Source organism: Urocampus carinirostris, chromosome 12 (assembly GCF_059441175.1).
Source record: "Urocampus carinirostris isolate Australia breed hairy pipefish chromosome 12, RoL_Ucar_1.0, whole genome shotgun sequence".
Classification (NCBI taxonomy): domain Eukaryota; kingdom Metazoa; phylum Chordata; class Actinopteri; order Syngnathiformes; family Syngnathidae; genus Urocampus; species Urocampus carinirostris.
In genome coordinates, this window is record NC_142360.1 from 41,794,047 (window position 1) to 41,822,039 (window position 27,993).

Genomic DNA, 27,993 nt, shown 5'->3' on the forward strand with positions numbered 1-27,993 from the left:
AAGGATTGGCCGCGGCTCAGCGCCGCTCGGCCTGATGGGTAACGACACGCCAAGATGGACGTCGGCCAAGACGGAGGCTTGGCAGCGGAGGCCGGCACTTGGCCGCCGCCCACGGGGCCCGGCGGGGGTCCGACGGGGACCCCGGGGCCCTCGCGGGGCCTTTCGGGCCCCCGCACGTCAAGCCGGATGAGCGGCCCCTCTTAATTTGGCGGGACGCGCGGGAAAGAGGGCGGGACCCCGTCCGTCCGTCCCTCAAACAGAGGACAGGGTGGGGGTGGGGCCTGTCAAAGGCCGGAACGGAATAAAGGGACAACGTGTTTGAGCAGCTCTTGCTGACCAAAAAAGCGGCCAAACTCTGACATTTTGCTCCTCATTTCTCCCTCTTTCCCTCTCTTTTTCCTCTTCCTCTTCCTGGCCTTTTTTTCTTCTCTTTTTCTCTTCCCTTTTTCTCTCTCTCTCTCTCTCTTGCTACCTTCCACTTTCTAGCTTCATTTTCTCATATTTTTCTCTTTCCTTTCTCTACCTTTTTCACACTTTTTTTCTTTCTCTCTCTCTCTCTCTCTCTCTCTCTCTTTCTTTCTCTCTCTCTCTCTCTCTCTCTCTCTCTCTCTCTCTCTCTTCTTTTTTTCCTCTACCCTCTTTCTCTCTTTCTCTCTCTCTCCCCTGTGCAGGGTGGCCCCTCCTGGCTATCCCCCCCCCCCCCCCCTACACACACACACACACACCAAAATAAAAGCCAAAGATAAGACAGATGTCCGGCCAGACCGCCATCTTTGTGAAGGTCGTTTGTCGGCACGTGTCAAGGTCATTCTCTTTTTTTTCCCCTCCCTTTTTTTTGGGATGGTTTTCATACCGTTTAGATCAGGGGTAGGCAAACTACGGCCCCTGAGCTCCGTGCGGCCCTGCGGGCGTTTTAAGTACAACTACAAGATATAGGAATAGTAAATGAAGTACTACTCAGAAAACAAAGTTCTTTTTCGGTGCCGGCTCTGTCCACTGTCCAAAGCGGAATATCAAATGAAGCCTTCAATAGAGCTTTCAGACGTGTTACGTTCTTGCTTTTTGTCCTGCAGGGGGCGCGCAGGAGAAGGCAAACCATACAAGACGGCTTCTTTCTCCCGACGGCCTTTGGGAATCCCCGCTCTTAACCGGACTTTCTTCGGGCGAGTTCCGTATCCTTACCTGTTGCTTCTCGTCCCTCGGGATGGGGTTCTCGTCACGTGGATTTCCCCGTGGCGCCCCCTACGGACCGGAAAACCTCTCCGTTTCCAAATGGCGGACGCTTTGAGCCTGGATTCGGGCTTTTATTTGGAAAGGCATTCTTTGCTGGGACATTTTATAGGGGATTCGGTTCCCCGTTGACTCTGGCATTCCATCTGGGCGAGCGCAATGGAGCGAGTGTGCCAGCTCCATACCATCTCGCGAAGGCGCTAACGCTAACGTTAGCCGGCCGCTCGCGTCTCCCGTCGCTCCTTCCGCAAAATCGAGGAAACCGACGAGATGCTATCCAGGCTAACGTTAGCTAGTGAGCTACCCGCATCGCCCGGAGCTTTTTTTTAGCCCACAAAAACACAAACATGCGCAAACGGGAAAAAGGGTGTAGGACAAGCATGCTAAAGGCTAACCGCTAAAGGCTTAGCATGCTAACGTTAGCGACGTCTTCACTAAATCACGGAACGGGAAAATGAGCAAGAGGCAAAACCAGGATTACTAGTAGTCGTCATGAAACTGACTTTATAAAACATAGGAGATATTCTTTTCTTCTTTCTTTCTTTCATTCTTTCATTCTTTCTTTCTCTCTTTCTTTCTTTCTTTCTTCCTTTTTTCGTTCCCTTTTCTTCCTTTCTTCCTTCTTTTCCTGTCCCTCATTCGTTCTTTCTTTCTCTCCTTCTTTCATTATTTCTTTCTCCCTTTTTCTTTCTCTTTTCTTTTTTTTTCTCTTCCTTTTTTCCTGTCCCTATTTCTCTCTTTATTCCTCTCTCTCTCTCTCTCTCTCTCTCTCTCCCCCCCCCCCCCCCCCCCCCCCCCCCGTCTCATTTTTGTCACTTTCCTTTTTCATTGGTTCCTTTCTTTGTTTCCTTCTCTTTCTCGTTTTCTCTTTTCGGCGGCTTGGCTAAAGTGAGCTTCCCGCCCGCCCGCACGGATCGTCGCCAATCATCTCCCGGCGTGCGAGCGAGGGGAGGGGCTTCGAGGGGAGGGGGCGTGGCCGCAGCTCACCTTGTCGGCCGACATCTTCCGGTTCTTCCTCATCTTCCTCATCCCTCTCCTCTTCTGCCTGCGTCTGGCTGCGTCACTCCCTTTTCCCGCCAAGTCGGCCTTGCAGCGCGCGCAGGCGCATCCAATGAGGTGGACCGACGGCGCCATGGCGGGAAAAAACGGCGCGGAAGCTTCCGTCAAATGGCAGCTCTGCTACGACATCTCGGCCAGGACTTGGTGGATGGTCAGTACCCCGCGGGGGGGGGGGGCGCGCGGGCTTTAGGGGGTACGCGCGGACCCCCGACAGACCCTCGAGAGCGGCTTCCTTCCGAAAGCGGACTTGATTCGGGAAAAGCCGAGGCGAAGCGGGACGTCGGTGGGGGTTCGGGGGCGACACTTGACTCCGTCTTGTCATTTGAGCGCTCGCGCGCGCGCTTTCTCCGGTTTTTCTTTTTGAGAAATGTCAAAAAAGAAAATAGGAGCGACGTTCGCGGGTCTCGGGTCTCGGGCGCGGGTTCCAGACTCCCCCGGAAAAGTGCCTCACTTGACTTTTGGAAAGCCGAGCAAAGTACGGAACGAAGTTGCTGCGCGCGCGCACGACTCGGGTTTCGTCCACTTTTTGCTTCGCTTTTATGGTCTTAAATCGAAACGAGAATTCCCCCCCCCCCAAAAAAAAAACGCCACCTCAAATACTCTTGAAGACTCACCAGGAAAAGTGTCTTTTCTTTTCTTCGAGCGGAAAAAAAAGGGATGGCGGTTCCGTTCCTCAAAGTAGACTCTCTTCTAGTTTAGATTTTGTAAATAGGAGAGCGGAATCCCATCGACGGAGACGCTTTTTTGCTCACGCGCGCGCGGATCCTTGTCCGTCCGACGCTCCAAACGCGTCTGCGCGGACTTTCCATTCTATTCTCTTTTATTCTATTCTATTCTAATCTATTCATTATACTATATTCTATTCTGTTTCATTCTATTCTATTTTATTATCGTATAATATATATATATTATATCATATTATATTATATTCTGTTTTATTCTATTATATAATGTTATATTATATTGTTTATATTATATTCATTATATTTTATATATTATTTATTCTATCATAATATATTATATTCATTATATTATATTCTTTTTTATTCTATTCTATTCTATTAAGGTGTATCGACATTTCGTTCTGTGTATTGTTACAAAGAATGACAATACAAAGGAAATTATTATTATTATTATTATTATTATTATTATTATAATATATATCATAATATATTATAACATATTCATTATATTATGTTAGGATTATATTCATTATATTTTATATATGTCTAATTCTATTCTATTATAATATAATATGTTATATTCATTGTATTATATTCTATTTTATTCTATTCTTTTATATTAATTATATTGTATTATACTATATTATATTCGGTTTTATTATATTATATTCATTATAATGTATTATATAATATTATATTCATTATTTTGTATTATATGATGTTGTGTTTTATTCTATTCTAGGATACAATATTCTATTCTTTTCTATTCTATGATATTTCCGTTCCGTGCTTGAAATCGACGAATGAAAAGGAATCATTATCCGTGGAAAAAACTCTCACAAGAAAGGTGGACTCCTTTCTCCGTTTTGCATCTTGAAGAATTTGGGACTTCCTTTTGGAGTGTGTTTGGTTCTTCCGAGCGTCGTTGCGCGCGCGACCTTCGAATCCCTTTCTCGAAGTTCGCTCTCGGCCCGCTTTCATTCAAATTGAAATCTATTCCTTAAATTCATTCGAATTCATCCGAGCATAAAACGACAAGACCGAGGCCGCGCCGCGCGTGTTGATTTGAATCGCGCGTGCGCGAGAAGCATTACCTCCGAGGAAAGCGTTTTTCCCAAACTGGGGAAAAAGGAAAAGCGACGTCCGATGTCGTTTATTTCTATCATTGGAACAAGAAAGGTTCGGAGGCCGAACCGTCGAAATAAGAAAGCATCTTATCCGAGCTTGACGAAGAACGACGAGGCTTTTCGGCTAAATGAGGAAAACCCAATCCAAACGACGACGACGGTCAGAATCATATCTATGATAGTCATAATATGGCGTCAACGAACGAATAGGTGGAAATCTTCACGCTACAAAAGAAAATAGGACTCTGAGCGGGGTGTTCGTAATCATAGGGTATGTATGACATTTTAACGAGTGCTAAAAGAACTCAAGGAATAATACCAACGCATGTATGACCCAGTCTTTCGTGGAGAAAGAAAAAGACATGAAAAGAAGGAAAAAAGACAAAGGAAAAAAAATATATGGGGAAAAACACGTCAAAGAGAGAGAAAGGAAGAAAAAAGAAGGAAATAATCAAGAGCAAAGAAGCAAAGGAAGAAGAAAAGAAAGAAAGAAAAATAAAGCAAAGACGGTGGAAAATGAATGAAGAAAAGAGAAAAAATGTCATCAGGAAAATTCAAGAAAAATGAGAGCAAAGAAAAGGGAAAAAGAGATTTGGGGCCGACAGTCACTTCAGCTCCCTCTCGCCGAGCATCACGTTTAAGGTCGCTTTCGTGAGAAGACTTTTTCCCATTTCTCATCATCAACCTAAAATCGGGAACGATCGTTTTTTAATAACGGCGCTTGTAGCGATCGTCGCCATCGCTCTCCTGACAAACGATCGATATCCAACATCGTGACGCTCGTCGTGTAGAAGAAGAATTTGGAGGAGAATTCTCTTTCCCAGAATACAATCGAAAAAAAATGATGAAGAAGTGCATACCCGCTCGCGGTTTTGCGACATGAAAAAAAAGACCAAAATACAAAATAGATATAGAAAGGGATATATGTCTAGATCTCAGGGGTCGACAACCTTTGACTCGCGAGCCAGATATGGCTCTTTCTAGGAGTACCTATGGCTCACAGACAAGTTTGATCGCGTGCCAATTTTCTCCATCTCGTTTAAAACTTGAGCCATTGATCCTCTTCGGATTCATCCAAAGCCGAACCAAAGCGGACCTTCAGAATAGATAGGGCACCTTTTTCACTACGATTTACAGTCAAGGTGTCACACCAAAAAAAACAAAAAAAACTCGTTTTGGCTGTACAACGCTAAAGAAGCATATATATATATATATATATATATATATATATATATATATATATATATATATATATATATATATATATATATATATATATATATATATATATATATATGTATATATATATATATGTATGTATATGTATATGTATATGTATATATTCCGTGTTCAGTGTTCAGATACCTTATGATGAAATCCACAGAACAAACTGTAAATACGCCAAAACACCGGAAGAGAACTTCAAGTGATGTGATTGGGTGAATGGAGCGATGCAAAAAGCGCAAATACGCCCTCCCATCTCTCGCCCGACGCCGTCTGCGCCCATCAGGCTCCCCGTTTGCAGAATGTCGTGACGTTTTTACAAAAGTACTGCTTGCATCTGCTTTTCAAAAAAAATGAGTTGAAGCACTCTTGAGTCATTGCAAGAAAGAGACGAGTTTCAAGCGGTATGTTTGTTGAGTTTGGGACAGGGGCTCTGGCACCATTCTCTTTTTATCATTTTCATCAAATCGTCCAAAAGAAATGTGCCGAAGACGAAGCTTTTGTCTGGGATGCGGGTTTCGCCATCGAGTCCATTTGTCTGATAATATACGGTGCGGCTCTTTCCCAAAATCAAATTCACATATTTTGCTTTTACGGCTCTTCCTGACCCCTGATGTAGATGGATAGTTTATTCGTCCCCTTTGGAAAATTCACACTTCCAGCAGTATCCTTATGTGGTCTATTAACAGATAAACAGGATGGCCTCAGGGTGCTGCGTTGTAGTTTAGCAACAGCGGAGTGGACGACGTCACACGCTAGGCCGCGAATATCGATCGGATCTCGTTTCGTCGAATGCCGATCGTCGTCCGGAATGATTTTGACGGATTCTTCTTCTCGGGATGGTTTTGATGCGCGGTCGGATTTCTCACCCGACGTCCGGTTTCCTTTCCTTTCCGAATATTGACGCGGAAAAATGAGGAAGATGACGACGACGGTTTTACACTTTTGACGAAGAATCTCGGGTCGGTTTGGTGGAGACCTCCGTCAGGCAGGAGTTCCGTCTTTTTCTCTTCTAAGGAAACGAAAGGAGAAGTTTTGCGTTCGAGGAGGGACGAAGCCCGTGTCGAAAGAAGACGTAGGACTCGCCATGGTGCCAAATCGCTCCGACGTCCGCAGACTGTAATTTTTGTGTCAAGCGCGAGGGGGCACCGTGATGAAAGGCCACCTTTGATGGACATAGTTACCCCTGGAGGAACGCTTCAGTCTTTCTTTTCTTTCTTATTCTCTTCCTCCCTTTTTCTCTTTTTCAGTTTATTTTCTTGTCAGAACCAGAACAGACACAGGACCCAACCGCGTGACGTTCTCACTCAAGCCTTTTATTTAACGGGAAACGGGGGGTCGTGCACGTTAGGAAGGACAGCAAGCCGGAGACCGACGAGACCGATTCCGACGGCCCGAGTCGATGTCGGACGGACGGGGTCGATACCGGACAGGAAGCGACGGACAGGATAGATAACGGATCGGGATATGGAAAATTAACAGGAGAAACGAGACGGGAACGAAAACTGGAGAAAATAACAAACGGGACGAAAACAGACGGACGTTAAACTGGAACCCGAAATGAAACAGGACAACAAAAAACAGGAACAATACCGGACCGGAGATATCACAGGAAAAAAGGACTGAGTCAGAACCCGGGTCTTGCGGGGCAGAAGTTCGTTTGACGGGCTCACGCTCGAGCGAGAGTTTCTCGCCGTCCGCCATTTCTCCTTGTCTGTCTTCGTCTCGTAGAAGGCTCCGACGTCGAAGTCGGCGAGAACAAAAAAAAACAAACGCGATGAGAGCGTTGAGGTCTGGCTAAGCCCCGCCCCCTCGAGTCACCCCAACGAAGATGGCGTGAAGAGCGTCACGGCGAGTGTCACTGTAGCGCGGACGTCTCTCAACGGATGCCCGCTCGGGCCCGCCGAACCCATAGGTCCTTTTAAGGAATGCGGACACTGTGTTCAGTTCAAACCCCCGTTGGGGCCCTCTTGTGGTCAGAGGCGTGTCAGACCCTAAAATGCTCTACAAGTGTTCCTCAGGAACTGGCCTGCTTCTCCCGCCTCTCCCGGTCTCTGGCCGTTGAGCAGCTCCAATTCCCTCTCCTTCCGTTGTCAGACGTGGCAAGGAGCACCTTTGGCCCCTTTCGAAGTTCTGTGGGTTTTTTTCCCATATGTATCACTCACGACTCCACCCCTGCAGGCCTCATGTTTGGTGTCAGGGTAGGAAGAGCAAAGTAGGACCAATTTTGAATGCGAGTGTGTTCTTGACTTTAGCCACCTCTCACATGGGGGAGACGGCTTCTGGAGAGAGAGAGAGAGAGAGAGAGAGAGAGCAATGATGATACCAATTTGACATTTTCATAGAAAGAAGTCAGGGAAATAGAAAAATGTCCTTTTCACATGTTATCAACGTTCTTTAGTCCCCACGCGGCCAAAGTCCCGGTTGTCTCTCCCTTCTCGTCTCTTTTGCTGCTTCGTGTTCGTCGATTTGAGATTAGCCGGCAGGAAATTGGGGGATTAAACGTGTCTGCTTACGCTTGGTGACCCCCCCCCCCCTCATTTCACCCCTCCCGCTCCCCCGGTACCAATAACCACGGCTCACAAACAACACAATTAGGGGGATATTGGAGGGGGGGGCGGCCGGATGGCTCGCTACCGGACCTCCAGACACAAAAACGAGCTCGCCACGCTAAACGCCGAAGCGCCCGCCGGAGGTCCTCCGAAGCGGTACGATAAACGACGGCGTTCGGGACGTTGATCCGTCGGAATCCTTTTCGCTTTTGGTTTCATTAAGAGAAAGGCGCTAAAGCCGGCGTCCAGATGTTGCCGCTAGCATTAGCGTTAACGTGCTCTCCGTTTGGAAAGGAGGCGCTCGCCCGCCACCTGCGTCGCCTCGGGCTAGCTCGATTGGCCACAGCGTTCCTTTTTCCTCCGTGCTCATTTTGCCATCGTCGCTAAGCTAGGCTAACATCGCTACGATTCTAACGTCGGTCTTGTTTAGCTCGTGCCGTCGGTTTGCACGAGTGTTAGCGTTAGCGTGTCCTTCTCCCGGGGAAGAACGCTCTCGCTAATGCTAGTGCTGATAACGATGCCTCGTTGGAAACGCGCTCCTTCGCTAATGCTCATCGTGCCATCGTCGTTAAGCTAGCCTCACTTCGTTACGATTGTAACGTCGATCTTATTTAGCTCGTGCCGTCGGTTTGCACGAGTGTTAGCGTTAGCGTGTCCTTCTCCCGGAGAAAGACGCTCTCGCTAATGCTGATAGCGATGCCTCGTTGGAAACGCGCTCCTTCGCTAATGCTAATGCTAACAGTCGTGCTAACCCATCGAGGCAGGATCTGTGCTAAAATGAGGACGCCATATGATTTTTTTGCTCATTTTGCTAACAAGCTAAGGTGACTTCCAGATGTTGCGCTAAAGCCCCCTGTCCCGTCGGTGGCCCCTGCCCCCCCCCCCCCCCGCCAGGGGAAAATAGGGCAAACAGCTGGTAACGGTGGCAGGGGTCATCTGCTCCAGTGGGGGTGTGTGGAGAGGGGGGGGGCAGTGGGTGCTGCTAGCGTGTGCTTAGCGTGGTTCGCATTTGCTGCCGACAGATGGCGCCGACAAGGGCTAAAAGGGGGTGGGCTGGGGGGTAGTTGACTTCAGCTAGTTTTTTGTCCTTTATTCTTTCTTTTCTCTCTCTTTTCTCTCCTTTTCCATGTCAGTGTGTGTGTGTGTGCCATGTTTGCTATCTCTCTGCTGTTGCTAATAAAAGTGCATAGCCGCCCCCCGCCCCCGCCCCTTCTCTATTAAGCCGGGGGGAGCGGCCGGACTTCCTGCAACCGCGCCTGTTATTTATTTACGGGAGACGTTTGGTGTTTTGTCGGGGGATCCGGCCGCGGCTTCCCGGGCCCTCGACGTGTCCTCCATCTTGGCTAACGCCAAACATCTGCCGTTAGCGTGACCTCGCGGGCGGGCGCTAGCTCGAGCGCGGCTCCTTCCACCTCGGGCTAACCCACGGCGACGCTCGCCGGGCTTTTGCTAACGGACGCGGCTAACATACGCTAGCGTGTCGGTCGGCGTTCGGGGTGGAGGGTGAGCAAACTGCGGGCGGGGGGCCGCGGGCTCGAAGAAAACCACTCACCGGGGCCGGGCGAGTCAAAGAAAAAGAAAAAGAAAAAGAGACAAAGCGGCAGAGACGAAAGAAGAAACACAAAAGGAAGAGAAAGAGGGAAAAAGAGGGGAAAAGAGAGAAAGGCAGAGTGGACGATAAGAGAGAAAGTTAGAAAAAAGAGAAATGGAGATAGAGGAAGGAAAAAAGAAAGCAAGAAAGAGAAACAAAGCGACGAAAGAAGAAATACTAAAGGCAGAGAAAGAGGGAAATAGAGAAAAAGAAGAGAAACACGGTGACAAAGTGAGGGAGAGTGAGAAAGGGAGAGTGGACAATAAGAGAGAGAAAGTTAGAAAAAAGAGAAATGGAACTCGAGAAAAGGAGAGGAAACTATGGAGAAAGTCTTAAAGCCCGGAGGGGGGAGGTGGGGGTTGTCGGGGAGGGGGTTCTTTGATGCCATCCATGTGCTGCTCATTAAAGGGCGGAAATAAATGGCGACTCCCACAATGCATCACTCGCTCGCTCGCGTGGGAGAGCGCACGAAAGAGGGGAGAGGAGGAGAGAGGAGAGTGATGGCACTTGGAGCGAACAGAGGAAGAGAACGAGAGAGAACAGTTACGCGCAGCCGCCGCTAGAGGGCCACCTTTGACCGCCCATGCAACCTGATGGAATTGGGCCGTCCGCGCATGCGCGCACATTCCTCTTCGGTCGGTCAACTCGTTTTCTAGTAGAGGGCCAATCTCCCTTTTTTTGGGGGGGGGGGGGCTATGACGTCATCGTTCTATCTTCAGCTCCAGCAGGGGTGGCCAACACTTTGGAGTCCCCCAGAAGACACATCCAAAATGGAGTCGAGGGAAGACTCCTGGTGACATAGACAATCTCCTCCATGACTTTCTTTCGTCAAATTTAAGCCAAATGAATCATCAAATGGCCATTAAAGTCATTTCTTTTGAGATGTCTACGAGAAGTATGGCAGGAGTCGGATGTTCGGCCACCATTTTGTGTAGTACTTGTGTATTTTTGTAATATCACTTTCGTTTTATGTTGTAGTATTTCCATCGTAGACTGCTTTTTTTTGTACGTGTGTAGTATTTTGTAGAATTACAGCAGTTTTATAATTTGACTATTTACTATTATATTTTGAGTATTTTTGTTGTATTTCCATAGTAGTATTTTTGGAGAATTTCCATTTTAGATTTTTGTACATCTCTAGTATTTTGTAAAATTACAATTTGACTATTTTCGATTATATTTTGAGTATTTTTGTTGCGTTTTCATGGTATTCCTGCAATATTTTTGGAAGTATTTCCGTGGTAGTATTTTTGTAGAATTTTCATCGTAGAGTTTTTTTTTGTACGTGTGTAGTATTTTGTAGAAATACGGCATTTTTATAATTTGACTATTTACTATTATATTTTTAGTATTGTTGTTGTATTTCCATAGTAGTATTTTTGGAGTATTTTCATTGTAGAGTTTTTTTTTGTACATCTGGAGTATTTTGTAGAATTACAGCAGTTTAATAATTTACTATTATATTTTTAGTATTTTCGTTGTGTTTTCATCATATTCCTGCAATATTTTTGTAGTATTTCCATAGTAGATTTTTCGTTGTACATCCGTGATGTTTTTGTGCTATGACGGTACGTTTACCGTTCGAAACACGCGTTTGCAGTATTTTGGAAGTATTTCTGTCATTCTTGTTCAAGTTTACGTTTTCAATTAGTTCTGAGGTGGGAATTTGTTGAAGTACTGTAGTTTTTCCTTGCTAGTATAACAGTAGTTTGAGTTGTGCAGTACCACTGCGGGAGTAGCAGCTCCCTTCCAAGAGCCGGCTCATAGAGCCGCTCCGTTGACGAACGACGCAGCTCCCCCGCGAACACTTGATGCTCGAAGTTGAAACCTGCTGCGCGTGCGCGCACACTCCTCACGGGCACGCGCGCACGTGCACAGGAGCCCGACTTTTCACTCGGCGCCCGCGCGAGATCGATCAGGCTGTGCGCGGGCGCGCACATCGACTTCCGTGCGCGCGTCCGCGCACAGCCTTCAGTCAGTGAGCCGGTGTCGGTCCGCGGACGGCTTCGGTGAGAAGGGATCGGCTTTTTTTGTTCCGGTTCGGAGTCCGGACGCCATGCGGGATTTCCGGTCTTGTCCGGTGGTCCTGACATCCGTACCCCGTGCACCGCCCCCAACCCCCCCCACCCCCACTCCCCCGGACTCCGCTGACATGTTGCACTTAAAGCCAAACGAGGAAATGTAAGAAGAGAACCGGAACCCGGACCGGACCCCCTTCCACCTCTGAACCGGACCCGGACCAGTCTAGCCCCCCCCACCCCCAGACCCCGGACCCCCTCCCTCTCTCCGGACGCAGTCATGTACTCGCCGCTTTGCCTGACACAGGTAGGTGGTCCCGCCAAAGTTCGCAAAGTTTTTGGACCCGCTCGGGTTCCGTTCCTTGGAGCCCGATAGTCACGTGTCGTTGACGAACGGAACGGCTCCGCGAGCCGGCTCTTGGAACTGAATCACGCGGGACGGTCATGTGTCATCCACAAACGAAAGGACTCTATAGGCTGGCTTTTTGAGGTGAAGGGCGGGCGCCGGCTCGCTGCCAACCGCGAGCCAGCTCCTTTCATCGACAGACGAAACGGCTCAACCAGGTGACTCTCGGAAAAGAACGACCGGGAGCCGGCTCCATCCGAGAAAAGGATGTGTCGTTCGCGAACGAGAAGGCTCTAGAAACCGGCTCTCTCTCATGGGAGCTTGCTCATTCCTTGGTAGTGACGTGTTGTTTGCTCACGTACGGGCTTAATGAGCCGGCTCTCCAAAGTGAATGAGGGAATTTGGCTCCCTTTGAGTCGTGATGTGTTGTTTGAGAACATAACAGCTCCTTGAAGTCAATGACAGGAGCCGGCTCCCTTCAGGATAGTCGATCTGTCAATGGCGAAGTGAACGGCTCAGCGAGCCGACTCTTTGGACCGATGACAGGATTCGGCTCGCCTCATTTTTCTTCCTCCTTTTCTCTTTTCCATGTTTTACTTTTTGTCAATTTTTGCTCCTTTTTGCACATTTTTCTTTTCTTCCTATTCTCCTTTTTTTCTATTTTCCCTTTGTCTTTCTCATCTTTTTTGTCTTCATTGTTTTCCTCTTCGTACGTCCTTTTACGTACAACGTTCCGCAATCGTCGGTACCCGGTAGACGAAAGCGGAGTCGAACCGCGGGGTATTTCTCGTCGGCGATATCGACGCGGCGAAACGTGGTACGCGATGAGGTTATTGGGGGCGGGAGTAGCTCAGGTGGTAGAGCGCTCGTCTCGGGATCAAGGGATCCCAGTTCGAATCCAGGCTCGTCCGTGTTACATGTGGAAGTGTCCTTGGGTAAGACACTGAACCCCTGATACCCCCAATAAGCAGGTTAGCGCCTTACATGGCTGCAAGACCGCTATTTGGGAAATGTGGAGCACACTGTAAAGCGCTTTGGGAAGTCATTGACTTGAAAAGCGCTAGAGAAATGCAGATCATTTCATTTCATTTATAGCAGGGGAGGAGATCGCCACAGGGAAAAGGAGAATCGGGAATACCTTTAGGAAAAAGGATGGAACTGGCAGGTCTTAAAACAGAGAAACTAGAATGTGGAAGGAATCAAAGGAGGAGGTGGTGGCAGTGGCAGGCCAAGGCTTGTCATTTCGCTGAGTGAAAGGCTTCAGGAATCAAAACGACTGAGCAACGTGAGGTGGGAGCCCAGGGTGTTTCTGGTAGAAAATGCTGATTGTCAAATTGGAAACACTTGAGGAGGGGGAACGTGAAGGGGATAGAAAAATGGGGTCGGCAGGCACCAAAACCGTGACCCACTCTCTCTCTCTCTCTTTTGTACAATATATATATATATATATATATATATATTTAAAACAATAAATAGATAAATAATTAAATGAATGTAATAAATTACTTGGATTTTATACCCGACCATTGCTTGTAAAAATAGCATTTAGGCTACATGCTAACAGTGAGTGGAAGCTAAGATAAAAAAAAATCGATATTAAAAGAAACTCAGACTCGATAACAAAGATCCTAAACATTGAAAATCTCTGCGCTGATAGGAAGCGTGTGTCGCGAACCCGGGGGCATTTCTGATGAGCGCCTCGGTCCAATCTTTTGCATTTCATGCACAACTCTCTTCTTTTTCTCAGACGAGGAGAGTCCGCAGGGATACCGTCAAACTTCAATGGCCGGTCACGAATGTTTTTTTTCTCCGATTCTGGCCCATCGACACGAACCGTGACAAACTCCCAGCTCTGCGTATAGATACTAAAAAGAAGGGGGGGCCGCTACAGAGCCCTGTGGAACGCCACAGGGGATATCAGAACGTTTAGGGGTCAGATTGCCGTAGTTAACAATTTCACAATCGCTAATTAAGTCTGCTGCCTTACTCGTTGCGTGTTACACGCGCGTGTTTGGCCGTCGCCCCCGACAACCGACGTGGCCGCCGCAAAGAGCAAAGTGGGCCATCAACTTGCTAGCGACGCAAAAACACCAAAAATGGATTCGATGCGAAAGGGGCGTCGATATTCGCCCAACCCCCCGAGCTTCCCCTCCCCACTTAAATAGAGGGAGGAAAAAAAATAGAAGAAAAAAGCAAAGGGAAGTAAAGAAGAACCAAAAGAGAGAAAATTAAGAAAGAAAGAGAGAGAGGGAGAAAAAGAGAAAGAGAGATGGAAAGAAAGAGAGCGCAGGGGGAGAAGTTTCCGTAGCGGGAAGGAAAAGGGGTGAGGGTTCCGTAGCCGGTCCGAGAAGATCCGTACGAAAGCTAGTTTCATAGGGACTCGGTCACGGGGTTTCCGGAGCGATTGGGAAGCTACGTTTCTGACGGGATGTTTTTTGGTTCTTTTTTTGGGGCGCAACAGGACGAGTTCCACCCCTTCATCGAGGCGCTCCTGCCGCAAGTGCGCGCCTTCGCCTACACCTGGTTCAACTTGCAAGCCCGCAAAAGGAAATTCTTCAAGAAACACGAGAAGCGGATGAGCAGAGAAGAAGAGAAAGCCGTCAAAGAAGAACTGCTGGCCGAGAAGGCCGAAGTCAAGCAAAAGTGGGCCAGCCGCCTGCTGGCCAAACTGCGCAAGGACATCCGGCCGGAATTCCGAGAAGATTTCGTCCTCAGCGTCACCGCCAAGAAAGCGCCCTGCTGCGTCCTCTCCAATCCCGACCAGAAGGGCAAAATGCGGCGGATCGACTGCCTCCGACAGGCCGACAAGGTGAGGAGGGACCGGAAGGGACCGGAAGGGGCCCACCCGGCCACGGCGAGTCATCTTTTCCCGTGCGCCCCCTACAGGTTTGGAGGCTGGACCTGGTGATGGTGATCCTCTTCAAAGGCGTCCCGCTGGAGAGCACGGACGGCGAACGTTTGCTGAAGTCGCCGCGTTGCGCCAGCCCCGCCCTCTGCGTGCAGCCGCATCACATCGGCGTGTCCGTCAAGGAGCTGGACCTCTACCTGGCCTACTTCCTGCACGGTAAGTCCCGGACCGACCGGGGCGCCCCCTAAGGGCGGCCGATATAGGACACGGTACGCAAAAAGCCACGCGGGAAAATACTAGAGAATAGAATCCTACTCCTAATGTGGAGCCCGTCGAGGAGGGGGACTCAAACCCGCGTCGTCTTTGCGGCGAGGCGAGCAGAGGACGCAAGGACGGTGAGGGTCGCCCCGCCCCCCCCCCCCCTCTTCCCTCCTCCCTCCCCCTCACTCTCCTCTCCCCCGCTAATGAAATTGTCCATTAGACGGATGGCCGCTGAGTCAGCAGCGCAGGTAGGACGGCTCCTCGTCCTCCTAATGGAGCGTGGAGTCTTTCTTCCTTTAGCTCCGCCCTGGCCCCCGCCCCCCCGCTCGGCGACCCCGCCCCTTACCCCTCCCTCCGTTCCCCGCGTCCTCAGGTCACCGCCGATTCTTGAGGAAAGGAGGGGGGGGGGGCGGTGCGCGCTCTCTCTCTCTCTCTCTCTCTGCCCTTCTAACTTTCCTTCCGTCTTCTTATCGTACTTCCCTTCCATTTGTTGTTTCTCTCTATAAAGGTGCGGCAGTGCGCTCCCTTTCTCTTTCCTTTTCTTCCTCTCTTTCTTAATTTTCTCTATTACTTTTCTTTCTTCTTTTCTCCCCTTTGCTTTTTTTTCCTTCCATTTGTAGTAAATTTGCTCTCTTTCTTTCTCTCTTTCTCATTTTATCCCTCTCTTTCATCCTTAATTTTCTCTCTTACTTTTCTTTCTTCTTTTCTTCCCATCGCTTTTTTCTTCCATTTTTTTGCTTCTCTCTATCTAGATGTGGTGGGAGGGCTCGGGGGGGTCGGACGTGTATCGATGCCCCTTTCGCATCAAATCCATTTTTGTTTTTTTTTGGTGTCGCCAACGCGTTGTTGGCCCACTTTGCTCTTTGCGAGGGGCAAGTCGGTCGTCAGGGGCAACAGCCAAACACACGCGTGTTCAACACATGTTTTCAAGGTCACGTCGCGTGTAAAACATCGGGCGTAATTAGCGATTGTTTGTTAGTAAGAGAACCCCAAAGTGTTAACTATGGCAATCTGACTTGTCCCCTGTGGCGTTCCACAGGGCTCTGTACTGGGTCCCCTTCTTTTCAGTATCGATATGCTTCCACTTAGTTATATTATCCTCAAGTATAATATTAATTTCCGTTCCCTCAACTGTATCTGCCACTGGAAACGACCGATTAGTTGGCTTGTAGAAATTTGGAGGCCGGCCTCACTGAGATTTAAAGATAGATGTCGCTTCACTTTTTGCGCCTTAACCTCGAAAAAAATGAAATTTGATTGTTGGTCCGGCTCATTGTCGTGAGTTGTTTTCAAAGGCTGCCCTGAAACGAGTCAAATGTAACATGGCCCCTGCATTGGCTCCCAGTTGACTGAAGATGGGACTTAGGCTTACGTAACATCTACTACTACTACTATAAAAATATCAAACGGGGACCTTGTATCTTATCAATGCGGGCGGGCCCGGGCCGGGGGCCGAACGTTCGGCACCCGATCACGTGACTCCTACGCGGGTGTGTCTGTGCAGACGGCAGCCAATCGGAGAGCCCCGACGACCAGGCCGACCTCAAAGAGCCCGGCGACGACGGTTAGACTTTTGACTTCTTCCTTTTATTCTTTTTTTTTTTTTTTTTTCTGTTTGCTTCAAATCTCCCCTTTTTTTCCCCTTATTCCTATCCTTTTACATTTTTGAAATCTTTTTTTTTTTCCTTCCTTGTTCCTTCTCCCCCCCAGGTCATCAGCCGGTCCCCGGGGACAGTTTCATGACCCCGGGCGTCTTCAGCGTGGCCGAACTGGTCCGCGTCTCGCAAGGTAAAAAGGAAAAGACCCTCGCTGCCGTGCAGACGGGGCGACGGGCAGACGGGGCGACGGGCAGACAGGGCGACGGGGCGACGGGGCGACGGGGCGGGGCGGGGCTAGAGAGGCGGGCAGGGCTTAAAGGACGCCGGTTTGTCAGCCAGCATGGCTTTTCTTTGACTCGGATATTTGGACTATGGTTTCGTTTGCGGTCCATTATTCGGACTATTATCACAAAATGTAAAGTGTTTTTGTCCTGTCGCCCAATTTTTGCTCGGTGACCTTGTGGCGATTCACGGGCCGGGGCACGCGTACGGATCAATATCCTATTTAACGAGCGGGACGAAGGCGGGGGCGGGCACGTCGAGCACTTTATGTCATCGGTCGGCCGGACTCCGCCTCGACTTCCCCGTCGGCGCGTTTCCGGGCCGACGACAATAAACCCGCCATGGTGATAACGATAATAATAGTCGCCGTGGTTAGCATGGAGCGCGCGACGGACGGCTACCGTAAGGACGTCGTCACACTCGATGAACGCGGCGGTAAGAAAATGAAAGGAAACGGACGAGCCCGGACGATATCCAGAACATACTCGTATTTCATTCCTGCAGTCCAAAAGATGATTTAGTCAAACTTTTCACTTCACAACTGCTATTTAAGGTCAACAAAAACATAGTGCCAGAAAACATCCAAAAATAATTCATTTGGAAAGAGGGAAATGATAATTTAGGGGCTGTCGTCAATTCAAAATCCCAAAGGTGAGAACCACCAGGAAAAGTATGTGAGTGTCCGTGTGCGGAGTCAAACTTTGGAACAATTCACAAGATGAGATCAAACAATGTCCAACTATTCACTTGTTCAAATTTCTCATCTCATCTCATTAGCCGTACCGCTTATCCTCATTAGGGTCGCGGAGGGGCTGGAGCCCATCCCAGCCATCTTCGGGCAGTGGACACCCTGAACTGGTTGCCAGCCAATCGCAGGGCACACAGGGACAGACAACTCATTCGCTCATTCACACACACCTAGGGACAATTTGGACCGCCCAATTCACCTGAAATGCATGTTTTTGGAACGTGGGAGGAAACCGGAGTGCCCGGAGGAAACCCACACAAGCACGGGGAGAACATACAAACTCCGCACAGAAAGTCTGGAGCTGGATTTGAACCCACGACAGGTTCCCATGACATGAACTGTGCCGCACAAGCGCTAACCACTGCGCCGCCGTGCTGCCCTGTTCAAATTTAAATATGAAAAATACAGAAATGAAGAAAATGGGGTATGAGTGATATGAGAGATTGGGAATAGTGCGTCCATTAACTAACTTTGTTGTTTTTGTTGCTATTTTTATATCATAACTGTTATTATAAATATTATTACCATTGTTGTTATATCATTGGTGGATTTAATAGGGAAGATGAAAGGGACGGGAAAATAAGCATTTGCTTCTGACAAGCCCTTTTCAAACAGATTATGTAACGTTATTTTGTTGGCGAGTTATTGCTTTTGTTCTGTTTTATTGAAATGTTCGAATAAAGTTTTCATTCATTCGTTCAATTTGCACGGTAGTGTCTACTTGTTAGCGTAGGATTTCTAATACGCAATCGTCGTAGCGTCCACCGCTTAGCGTGGCGTCGTTGCCGGGTGACAGAACGTCGTTAGCATCGTAGCATTAGCGATTGTCTTGGCTTACGTAACACGGTTAGCATAGCAGCATTAGCTATGCTCGGCCGTATTTTTCATCACAGCACGCTTTTAATACGACGGCCGTGGCGTTTCGGCACGGCGGTACGGCCGTAGAAACCTTTCCGTATTTTGTAAGACTCGCGTCCGTTTCAGCGCCGATGGCGGCGGGCGCCGGACCCAACTTCTCGCTGTCCGATCCGGACGGCGCCTCGTACTACGGGACGGGCGGAGCCGGCGCCATGAGGAGGCCCCTCCCCCTGCCCGGCACCTCCTCCTCCAGGTAGACCCGCTCGCTCTCTCGGTCGCCACGGAAAGCAAGAGTCACTTTGGTTTTGGGGTTTTCCAGCTCGTCCAAGCGCCTCAAGTGCGCGGAGGAACGAGGGGAGGGTCCGGGCGAGGAGGGGTCCTACTACGCCGCCCAGGGACGCTCGCCCACCAACGGGGGACACCACGCCGCCTGGCACGAGGAGACGGGTAAGTCCCGGGCGCGCCCGCCGACTGGCGCGTGAGGGAGAAATGCTCAACTTTTGTCTTCTCTCCCTCCTTTCTCTTCCGCTCCGGATTCGACACGCCGACCGTCGAGCAGGATACAAGTTGAGAGGTTCGCTGGCCACTTCCTTCATTTCACGGCAAGGTAAAAAGCACGCGCGGTGCCTTCCTTCCTTCCTCTCGTCCGACCTCCCTCCCTGTGTCCTTCAGGCAGTCCTCCCGGTCCTCACGGTCACGCGGCGCCTTCGGGCCTTCACTTCTCCTCCTCGGCCATTTTCCGGGAGCAGCAGCAGCAGCCGCCCGGCGCCACTTCCTACTTTTCTCACGCCGCCGCCGCCGCCGCTGCCGCCGCCGCCGCCATCCGCTACCACCCCCAAGACCCCCTCAAGGACTTTGTGCAGCTCCTCTGCCCGCCCGACTCCACGCAACCTCATTCGCAGGTGGGCAGACGCGCGCAACCGAGAAACGCTCCCCACAAAATCCGGAGACGATCCTTGATAGATAGCTAGATAGTTTATTCATCCTCTTTGGGAAATTCACACTTTTAGCAGTATCTTTGAGTTGTTTATGAACAGATGAACAGGATGGCCTGGGGGTGCTGTGTTGTCGTTTAGCCACAGCGGAGTGGATGACATCACACGCTAGGCCAAGAGTTTGACGTCCCTGCGGCAGATGGAAGGAGGGGTGACACCGCCTCGTGTTCACGTAGATAGCGAGTCCGCCTCCTCTCCGCTAGAGCGAATGTTCGAACGAAGAAAACATAGAGCTGGAGAGAGCGGTTGAGTTGAGGACATTTTTATGACAAATAAAGTCAAATTGTTCAGGAGAACGTTTTCGCAAACGGCCGACCGCCGTTTTTAGAAGACAACGGAACTCGAAGCACCCCCGCGACCCTATTGAGGATAAGCGGTGCAGATCATGGACGGACGGATAGAACTCGATCGGACAAGTCGACGTACAAGAGATTACGAGTGCGCACGGTTGAATCTTCAAAGTGGTATGATAAGAAAGTGATCGAAGGAGGCACGGAAAGGGCGTCGCTGGGTAAAGTACCGATATGAAAGGATACATGGAGTCGATACTTGGTTCAGACACGCGGCTACATAGGCTGTGTCGCAAAAGGAATATAGCTCGTCACCACATTCGTTCTCTCTCTCGGGCTCCGTATCTTTAAAAAGACTAAATAGTACAGAAATACTAGTACGCTGTTCCAGAAATAGACAAAAAACGCAAAAGAGTGCTGGTCTTCTGATGACCCCGAGAGCAAAGAAGTCTTCTGCTGGTTGGAGAGCGTTCTCCATCCGGGCACCGGTGCTGTGGAATGCTCTTCCCCCTGAGATTCGATCTGCAACCTCAGTGGAAATGTTTCAATCTAAACTTAAAACACACTTCTATTCTATAGCATACGAATAACCTACTCCTCTTGTTGGTTGAAAATAGTTTGTGTAATATAGTGTAACAATCTGTGAAGCCCTTTGAGACTCTTCGTGATTTAGGGCGTCACAAATAAAAATGACTTGACTTGAAAAGTACTAGCGCAGAAAGTCTACAAAAATGCTACTATGAGGCAGAAATAGAAAGTACTCCTGGAGTGGGGCCTTATTAACGCCCCTTTTTGCCCCGCCCCCTTGTGTCCCCGCCCCTTGTCTTTGCAGCCTAACGGGAGCTCCCAAGGAAAAGTGCACAATCCTTTTTTGGCCACGCCCATGCTGCCCCCCCCTCCGCCCCCGCCCATGGCGCGGCCCGTCCCCATGCCGGCCGACGCCAAGACGCCCGCGAGCTCCGCCTCCGACGGGGCGGGCACCTCGCCCGCCTCGCCCGCCTCGCCCGGTGAGTACGCCCGCTGCCGTCTTCGAGATCGTATTCGTGTCATGTGACTTCCTACTTTCGACGTAGTTGTATCGTTTCAGTATATTTGTTATCGTTCTACTTTTTGTCCTATTTCTGTTACGGTATTTCTGTCTCGTATTGTTTCTGCGCTCCATTTTTTTCAAAATCTTAAAAAGCCCGCCGGGCCACGTTTGGCCCGCGAAGCCGGTTTTCCCACCCTCGCTTGAAACGCTCACTGTGACTGTGTGCCCCGCCCCCACAGCGTACTCGGCCCCGCCCACCGGCTCTCCGGCCCAGCGATTCGTCAGCGTGGGCCCGCGTGACCCCGCCTTCAACCTCCCGCAGCAGCCGCAGGTAAGGGCTTCGGCCCCGCCCCCTCCCTGCCAGCGAATTAGCGCGCTAACGCCTTAGAGCGCTAACGCACGATAAGTTAAAAAAAAAAAAAAAAAAGGCGTCAACTTTTTCGTGTTTGTTGAAGGGAGGGATGGAAATTGCGGCTCTTTTGGCTCGGCTCACTCAAAAGAGCCGCTTTTTGGAGGGGTCCTCCCTCGCAAAAAACGGCTCTTTCGATTTTGGGGGTTTTGAATTAAATCCGACCAATAAAAATGGAGAGAAGGTCGCTAGAAAAGTGAGATGAGAGAAAGAAAGAGAAGGAAAGGGATAGGAGAGAGATAGAAAGAGAGAGAGAGAGAGAGAATGTCGATAGAGAGAAAAAAGTTTTTTAAGGAGAGAAAAGTAACTAGAAAGTGAGATGATAGAGAAAGAGAAAAGAAAAAAAAGGATGTAGAAACAGAGAGGGAAAAAAAAGAGAAATGGAGACAAAAGTGGGAGAGGAAGGGCGAAAGAAACAAAGATTGAGAGAAGGTGAGAAGAGAAAAAGGGAGAGACAGTGAAAGAACGAAAGATAGAAGGAGAGAAAACAAGAAACAAGAAAGTAAAGAGATTGATAGAAGAGGGATGCTTGAGTGGGCGGGGTTTCTGCGACAGAGGGGCGGGTTCGTTGCCGCCTCTGATTGGATGATCACTCTTGTCTTGAAGGTGACTGAGCGCGTGCACGTGAAACTCGCTGACTCCGCTGAAGTCTTTCGTGCGCAACTTGTGTTTTTTTTTTAAAGGGACAGTGCGCAATATTCAACCCCATGTGAAATCCGGACAAAATACACGTCGAAATACTTGACAAATCAATGACGAATGACAAAACGCACCACCAAATAATGACAAAATACCCGTCAATAAATAGGAAAAAATACAGGATCAAAAATACAGGCAAAAATACCCGACGACGCGAGAAAAACCATGGCAAAATACACCGAACCGCGAAAGAATACGCCACAAAACACGCAAGGAATGGCACGAAGTCTCCGTACTTTGTAAGCTTCCCGGTGCTTTTTAGCGCTCGTCTTTGGGTGGCACCACGGGCCACGGCCACACGGAGCGGTCAAAGATTCCACACTGCCCCTTTAAAGGCGCTTCCGTCCTCTCTTCTTTCCACATCTCGCTGGAAATGAAGCCCCGCCTCCCCGACGCGTCTGCAGTGCGGGGAAGAAAATGGCCGCGTCAGCAACTTGGATTGCTTCCAAACTAACCTACACTCTTCTTCTTTTCTTTCTTCTCCTCCTTCTCCTTTCGCACGCGCGCACGCACTTTAGAAAATAAACTTTAGCTTTGGTGTTTTCAAAACGCATTTGGAATATACTGTCATCCCTCGGTTATGGCGGGTAACGGGGACCAAAACCACATGCCAAAAGTGAAAATCCGCCAAGTAGTGACGCCCCTTCAAAAAAAAATATATATATAATATATATATATATATATATATATATATATATATATATATATATATTTTTTTTTTTTTAAATTATTTCATTTACCGTATTTTCCGCACTATAAGGCGCACCGTGTTATAAGGCGCACCTTCAATGAATGATATATTTTTTTAAACTTTTTCCATACATAAGGCGCACCCCATTATAAGGCGCTATAAGCGCATGCTGGTTTAAAATCAGGAAATTGTGCAATTTTGTAATTGTAATCCTGTGCAGTCCTTCGAGACATTTTTGTGATTAAGGGCGTCATCAATAAATGTGACTTGACTTGACTTGGCTACAGTAGAGGATGTAGTTACGTTATGCAACCGGTAGATGGTGGCGCGCTAAAGGGAATGTCAACAAAACAGTCAGATAGGTCAGTCAAACTTTATGAATAGATAACAAAGGAGCTTTCCACAACTCCATTCACTCCCAAAATGAATAAACAGCCGTTTCATTATTTTCTCTGAGGTAAAGCATTTTCGTGACACATCTTTAACATCTTTGAACAACAGCATGGCATAACATTTGACTTTTCCTCCATTTAGTCAACACGCAAAAAAACGTCTGATACTGTAATGGTAAATTAGTAATATAGTGACACTCGTAATGTGCAAAAACAACAAGTGCAAAACAATAACAATAAAGCAATAACATAATAACTGTAAAATGTAAAACGTAAAGAGGTCCCACTGTAATCCATGGCAAAAAGGCCCCACCCGAGCCCTCCCGTCACCCCGGCGACCCCGGGCGGCAGACCCGGCTCCCGTCCCGTTTTTTGTTTCGCTCGACGTCCACGAGGTTTCACGCGCGCTCGACTTAAGGAAAGAGGGGCGTGGCCGCGACGGCCTCCGAGAAGGCGCTCCGCCCGACACGTCCGACTCGCCGCTGACCCGCTTTCCGTTGCGGTTTGGTTTTTGTTCCAGTGGTACCTGGGCTAAGGATGAGGGAGGCTGAGCCCGCCCCCGCGCACCTGACTCCGCCCGCCGGCTTCCGGACGCGGGCGGGGCCGAGCGATCCCGTCCCGCCTCCATACCGTGAGAACTTCCCGGCGTCTTTGGCGGGCAAAAGCCAAAGAAGACCTCCTCCTCCTCCTCCACTTTCGTCGTGGGAGGGGCTTCCACGAGGGGAGCGGTCTCAACACCAGCTATAGCCCCGCCCCTCTACCCTCTCTCCGCACTCCCCCGGCCAATAAACACCCCCTTCCTGACGCCGACTTCCCGGGGATACTGTGAATGGGCGGGGTCGGACGGACCCGAGGCTCCGCCCACTGTCGGGCCTACCTCCTGGAATGAAGGACGAGTGGGCGGGGCTCCGCCAGTCACGTGACCCTCCTCCTCTTCTTCCCGTTCGATATGAAATATCGTATTCGACGAGCAAAACGTGCAATCTGTGGAAGCTGCGAGCTACTTTTTCTTCGATTTTGAAGTCGCCGTCCGTCGACTCTAAAACGGGACGTGCAAAGACAAAAAAAAAAAGGACATTTTTCCGTCTTCTTCTTCTTCTCGTTTTTGAGACCTGATGTGGACGATTTTGCCTATGTGATCCCTTTAAATCAGGGTTGTCAACGTCATTTCAGCTCAGGGGCCACGCGCTAGAAAAGAACCTCCTAGAGGCTGGACTAGTACATTAGAGAGAGAGAGAGAGAGAGAGAGAGAGAGAGAGAGAGAGAGAGAAAGAGAATGAGAGTGTGTGAGAGGAAGAGAGAAATAGAACGAGCGTGTAAGAGAGAGAGAGCTTCAGTTCCTTTGGGAATGGCACCAGGCTTTGGTGACATCAGGTGGCGATCTTTCAAACTGCATCTCCATTTTCTCTCAGCGTCGTCTCGGGGGCCGGATTCGAACCCCCGGCGGACCGATCCGGCCCACGTTCCGCACGGTGGACACCGGCGGCTTGCACTTTGTTTTTTTTCCTCAAAAACTTTTGGGGGAATTTCGACGACAGCTGGGCATCGTCGGATCGGCTGTTGCCGATTGGCCGTCGCCGGGCAAACTTGCCCGCCGGGCCATTTTTTTTTTGCCGACCTTCTCGTGGCGATCCGTTTTAGTCCCGGACGGATTCTCGGGTAACTCTTTCAAAGCCGAAGCATTTTTGTTCCCGTTTTCCGATAAGCCAGCCCGACCGTCCGCCGAAATCTTTCGACGGATTTCGACCTTCCCGAACGGATATCGTTGTTCTTTGACGGATCGTCTCGGAGCGGGCGTGGCCCTCCGCCGTCGGCCGCTCTCAAAGAGGCGCGGCCCAACGCCAGCACTTAGCCTCGGGTGGGGGACGAGGCGCCGCCCTCCCACGTGTAAATATCAAGCTATAAGAAAACGTACATATGAAAGAAAAAAAACGTGTGTTAGCATGTGTTAGCTTTAGTGCCAATGTAGTTACTCACGTGACGTGGCCACTCCCTTTTCTATGTAAGCTCCGCCTTCTCACGCTACCCGTCGGTCAGCCCCTGCCCTAGACGCTGCTATCCCCCGAGCTCGATGCGTTAGCAACACGGCTAATGTAGAGTCTTCCTCTTTTTCTCGTTAGCGACGTATTGTTTCGAGCTTGCTACATCAGCGACGCGGTGAGCGTCCGACGCCACCAGCAACGAGAGTCTTCCCCTTTTAAGCCGCTCTGTCTTTCTTGTTAGCATAACACTCTGCTAGCTAGAACCGCGTCATAATGTTTTGTGCTTGCCACATTAGCAACATCGCTAGCAGCACCGAGAGTCTTCCAGTTGACTAGCTAGTGCCGCGTCATATTGCGGTTGAGCTTTTGGTTGACATCGTTTATCTTTGCGTCAGCTTCAAAAGTTAGCGTTTTCTTCACTGGCAATGGTTAGCTAGCTAGCTATCTGACTGAACGACATCAGTCGTTTTCCCAAAACGGTCGTAAAGGCCTGGTGAAATCCTAATCCGTTAGCTTGAGAAGCCCTGGGAATCCAAGCTGCAGGCTATGTACAATTTAGCTAACGGCTAACATGGCTGTTACAGTGCCTCATGGTGGCGCTAACCGTCCTCGTAACGCGATCAAACGTCGACGTCAAACGTCTTTTGTGGCCGGACACGCCCCATTACCGCTTTTGGCTGCCGTAGGCCCAAAAAGGCGAGCCGTCCCGCGCTGCTTCTGAGCTAGCGTTAGCTTTACGTCCCGGCGATGGGCTGATGAGAAGCCGTAGCTCCGCCTCTTTTTCCCGCAGCCCCACCCACCATCTCGCTTTTTTCCTTCTTTTCTCTCTGTCTTTCTCTCTCTCTTTATCTAACTTTCGGTCTCTATCTCATCTTCTTTCTCTCAGTCTTTTTCTCGCTCTCTCTCTCGCTTCTATTTTCCATTTGCCCGCCTCCGTTTTCCTTTTCCAGCATAGCGCCCCCTATTTGTGTCTTTTCGCCATTCAGCGTGCTTTGGTTTGGGAAGGTGGGACTGCCCCCTCGTGGGGTTGGTCCCGTGACGCCACACACCCGCCCGCCAGGCGGGGGCGCTCTCAAAGCCAACACGGGGTTCTCTGTGTCTCTTTTGAATCGGCCGCCCGAAACGGGAGGAAAATATAAAAGACGGGAACAAGGAGAGGTCGGTGCGGACCCTGGACGGGGAAGCCTTCGCCCGGACGCTCGCTCGCTTTTTTTCTTTCCCCTTTTCTCTAATTCATTTTCATCTCGTCTCTTTCTGTCTTTCTCAGCTTTGCTTTCACTCTCCATCTTCTTCTGGATGCCACCCTCTCTCCTCTCTCTTTATAAAATGAACTTTCTTTTTTTTTCTTGATTTCTCTCTCTCTCTTTCTATCGTCTCTGTTTGCCACTTTCTCTCCTTCTCTCTCTGTAATGAACTTTCTTTTTCTCTCTCCTCCTGCTTCCTCCGCCCCCCCCCCCCCCCTCACGCAGTGTTGCAGTGTCCATCGACCAGACAGCCCCCCCCCCCTCTTCCCCCTTTTTTCTGCTGTCCTGCAGGAGAGATCAATAAATTGTGTTTGTGCTGAGCTCAGCGTTAAATGCCCCCTTTCCACTCCATCGTCTGATCGCCCCCCTATCGCCCCCCTCCCGCCACTGCACCGCCACAGCAAAACTTCAAATGATGCCCCCCCATTTCGATTGGTCCGCTATCTTCAAGGCCAAAAAGTTTGGATGGGGGGAGTCATGATGAACACTCGGAACGGGCGCTTCGCAAACAAAGCGGCTTTTTGAGCCGGCTCTCTAATGAAAAGGAGCCGCTCCTTTTCTAAGGCTCTTTTTTCACCTCTCTGCACAGCACACTGCTAAGCTCCCATTGACACGCCCACCACCCCCGGCCCCAAAGCATGCTGGGAGCTCAGCTTTCCTAAAAGCATCTCAGAGATTTCATCGCCACACCGTGCTAACGCTAGCTCGCTCCATTTAAGCCAAAAAGTCAGGAAGCGGCGGCGGCGCATCGTGTTTGGAGATACTTTGTTTTGAAATTGCAGGCTATTTTTCCTAATACGGGGAAAAAAAAATGATCCGTTTGGAAAAGCGAAGAAAAGGTAAGAAAACCGCGCGACTTTTTAGCCCAAAAAATTGCAACAAGAAGTGGCGTCTGCCATGTTTACAGATACTTTATTTTGCTGAACCCTGAAGGGGATTTTCGAAATACCAGCGAGAAAAAACGTTTTGCTCGCCCTTTATGTGACGCTAGCACTCATTTGTGAGCCGTAGCTCCACGTTGGGCTCACAGCTCCCTCTGGTGGTACGCCAAAGATTTCACGGAAGAAACAAAATGGACGCAGCAGCTTTACAAAATGGGACTTGTCGGCTAGCATAGCCGTGCTAGCCCTTTTAGCCTTCTTCTTTTTCTGGGAACTGAAAGGGGCGCCTCGGCGCCCTCCGCTGGCTCGGTCCACTTCCTGTCCCGGCAGGAAGCGGGTGTCTCTATGCAACACCTCTTTTCCTTTTTTTCTTCTGCTTTGTTTTCCTCCCTTTCTTCCTCTCATCCTTCTTCTCCTTTCTTTCACTTTCTTCTCCTCCTCCTTCTAATGTATTTGTCGCGCGGTCGCAACCTTCCGCCAAGTGTCCTCGTTTCACCCAAATGTCAAAAAAGAGAACATCTTGAAATATGCAAATACGCACGAGTTCGACGGATCCCGATTCGAAATAAACACGTGACGCCTAAAACCGTGTCTGGATTTTTTCAAGACCGAAGGCGATTGGCCGAGGACGCGCGTGAAGAAACCCGTCCTGACCGATGGCGACAAAGGACGGGAGCGCGTTCGGCCAATCGGCCGCCCCGGCGTAGGGGACGCGGCGTCGGCCCGGACCGAGAGGGCGTGTCCCCGCCGACCTCGACCGATCGTGAGCCATTTCTCAACTTTTGGAGGAAAATGACCCGTTCCTGTCCAGAACCCACCGATACAAAAACCCCATTCAAGGTGCCAAAAAATTGGATGAGCCTTCCAAAAATCATAAAAGGACCACCAGGAAGACCACTAAAAACACAACCCAAATTGAACCCCCCCCAAAAATGCACAAATTGATTAAGGTGAC

General features: G+C 49.6%; 1 protein-coding gene across 3 annotated transcripts; it reads left to right on the forward strand.

Moving 5' to 3' along the window:
* Positions 1 to 1,080: 1,080 nt before the first annotated feature.
* Positions 1,081 to 27,624, forward strand: nfia (nuclear factor I/A). 3 transcript variants are annotated; one of them, XM_088349825.1, is made up of 12 exons: positions 1,081 to 1,163; positions 14,292 to 14,639; positions 14,717 to 14,894; positions 16,444 to 16,503; positions 16,650 to 16,727; positions 18,552 to 18,678; positions 18,745 to 18,872; positions 18,985 to 19,032; positions 19,098 to 19,327; positions 20,543 to 20,717; positions 20,980 to 21,071; positions 23,452 to 27,624. In XM_088349825.1, exons 2-12 carry the CDS (start codon positions 14,406 to 14,408, stop codon positions 23,464 to 23,466), a joined length of 1,365 nt encoding a protein of 454 aa, XP_088205951.1. In that variant the 5' UTR covers positions 1,081 to 1,163; positions 14,292 to 14,405; the 3' UTR covers positions 23,467 to 27,624. The 3 variants fall into 3 exon arrangements, with proteins under 3 accessions (XP_088205951.1, XP_088205949.1, XP_088205950.1); XM_088349823.1 differs by lacking the exon at positions 1,081 to 1,163 and adding an exon at positions 2,010 to 2,440; XM_088349824.1 differs by lacking the exon at positions 1,081 to 1,163 and adding an exon at positions 11,581 to 11,791.
* The last annotated feature ends 369 nt before the right edge of the window (positions 27,625 to 27,993 follow it).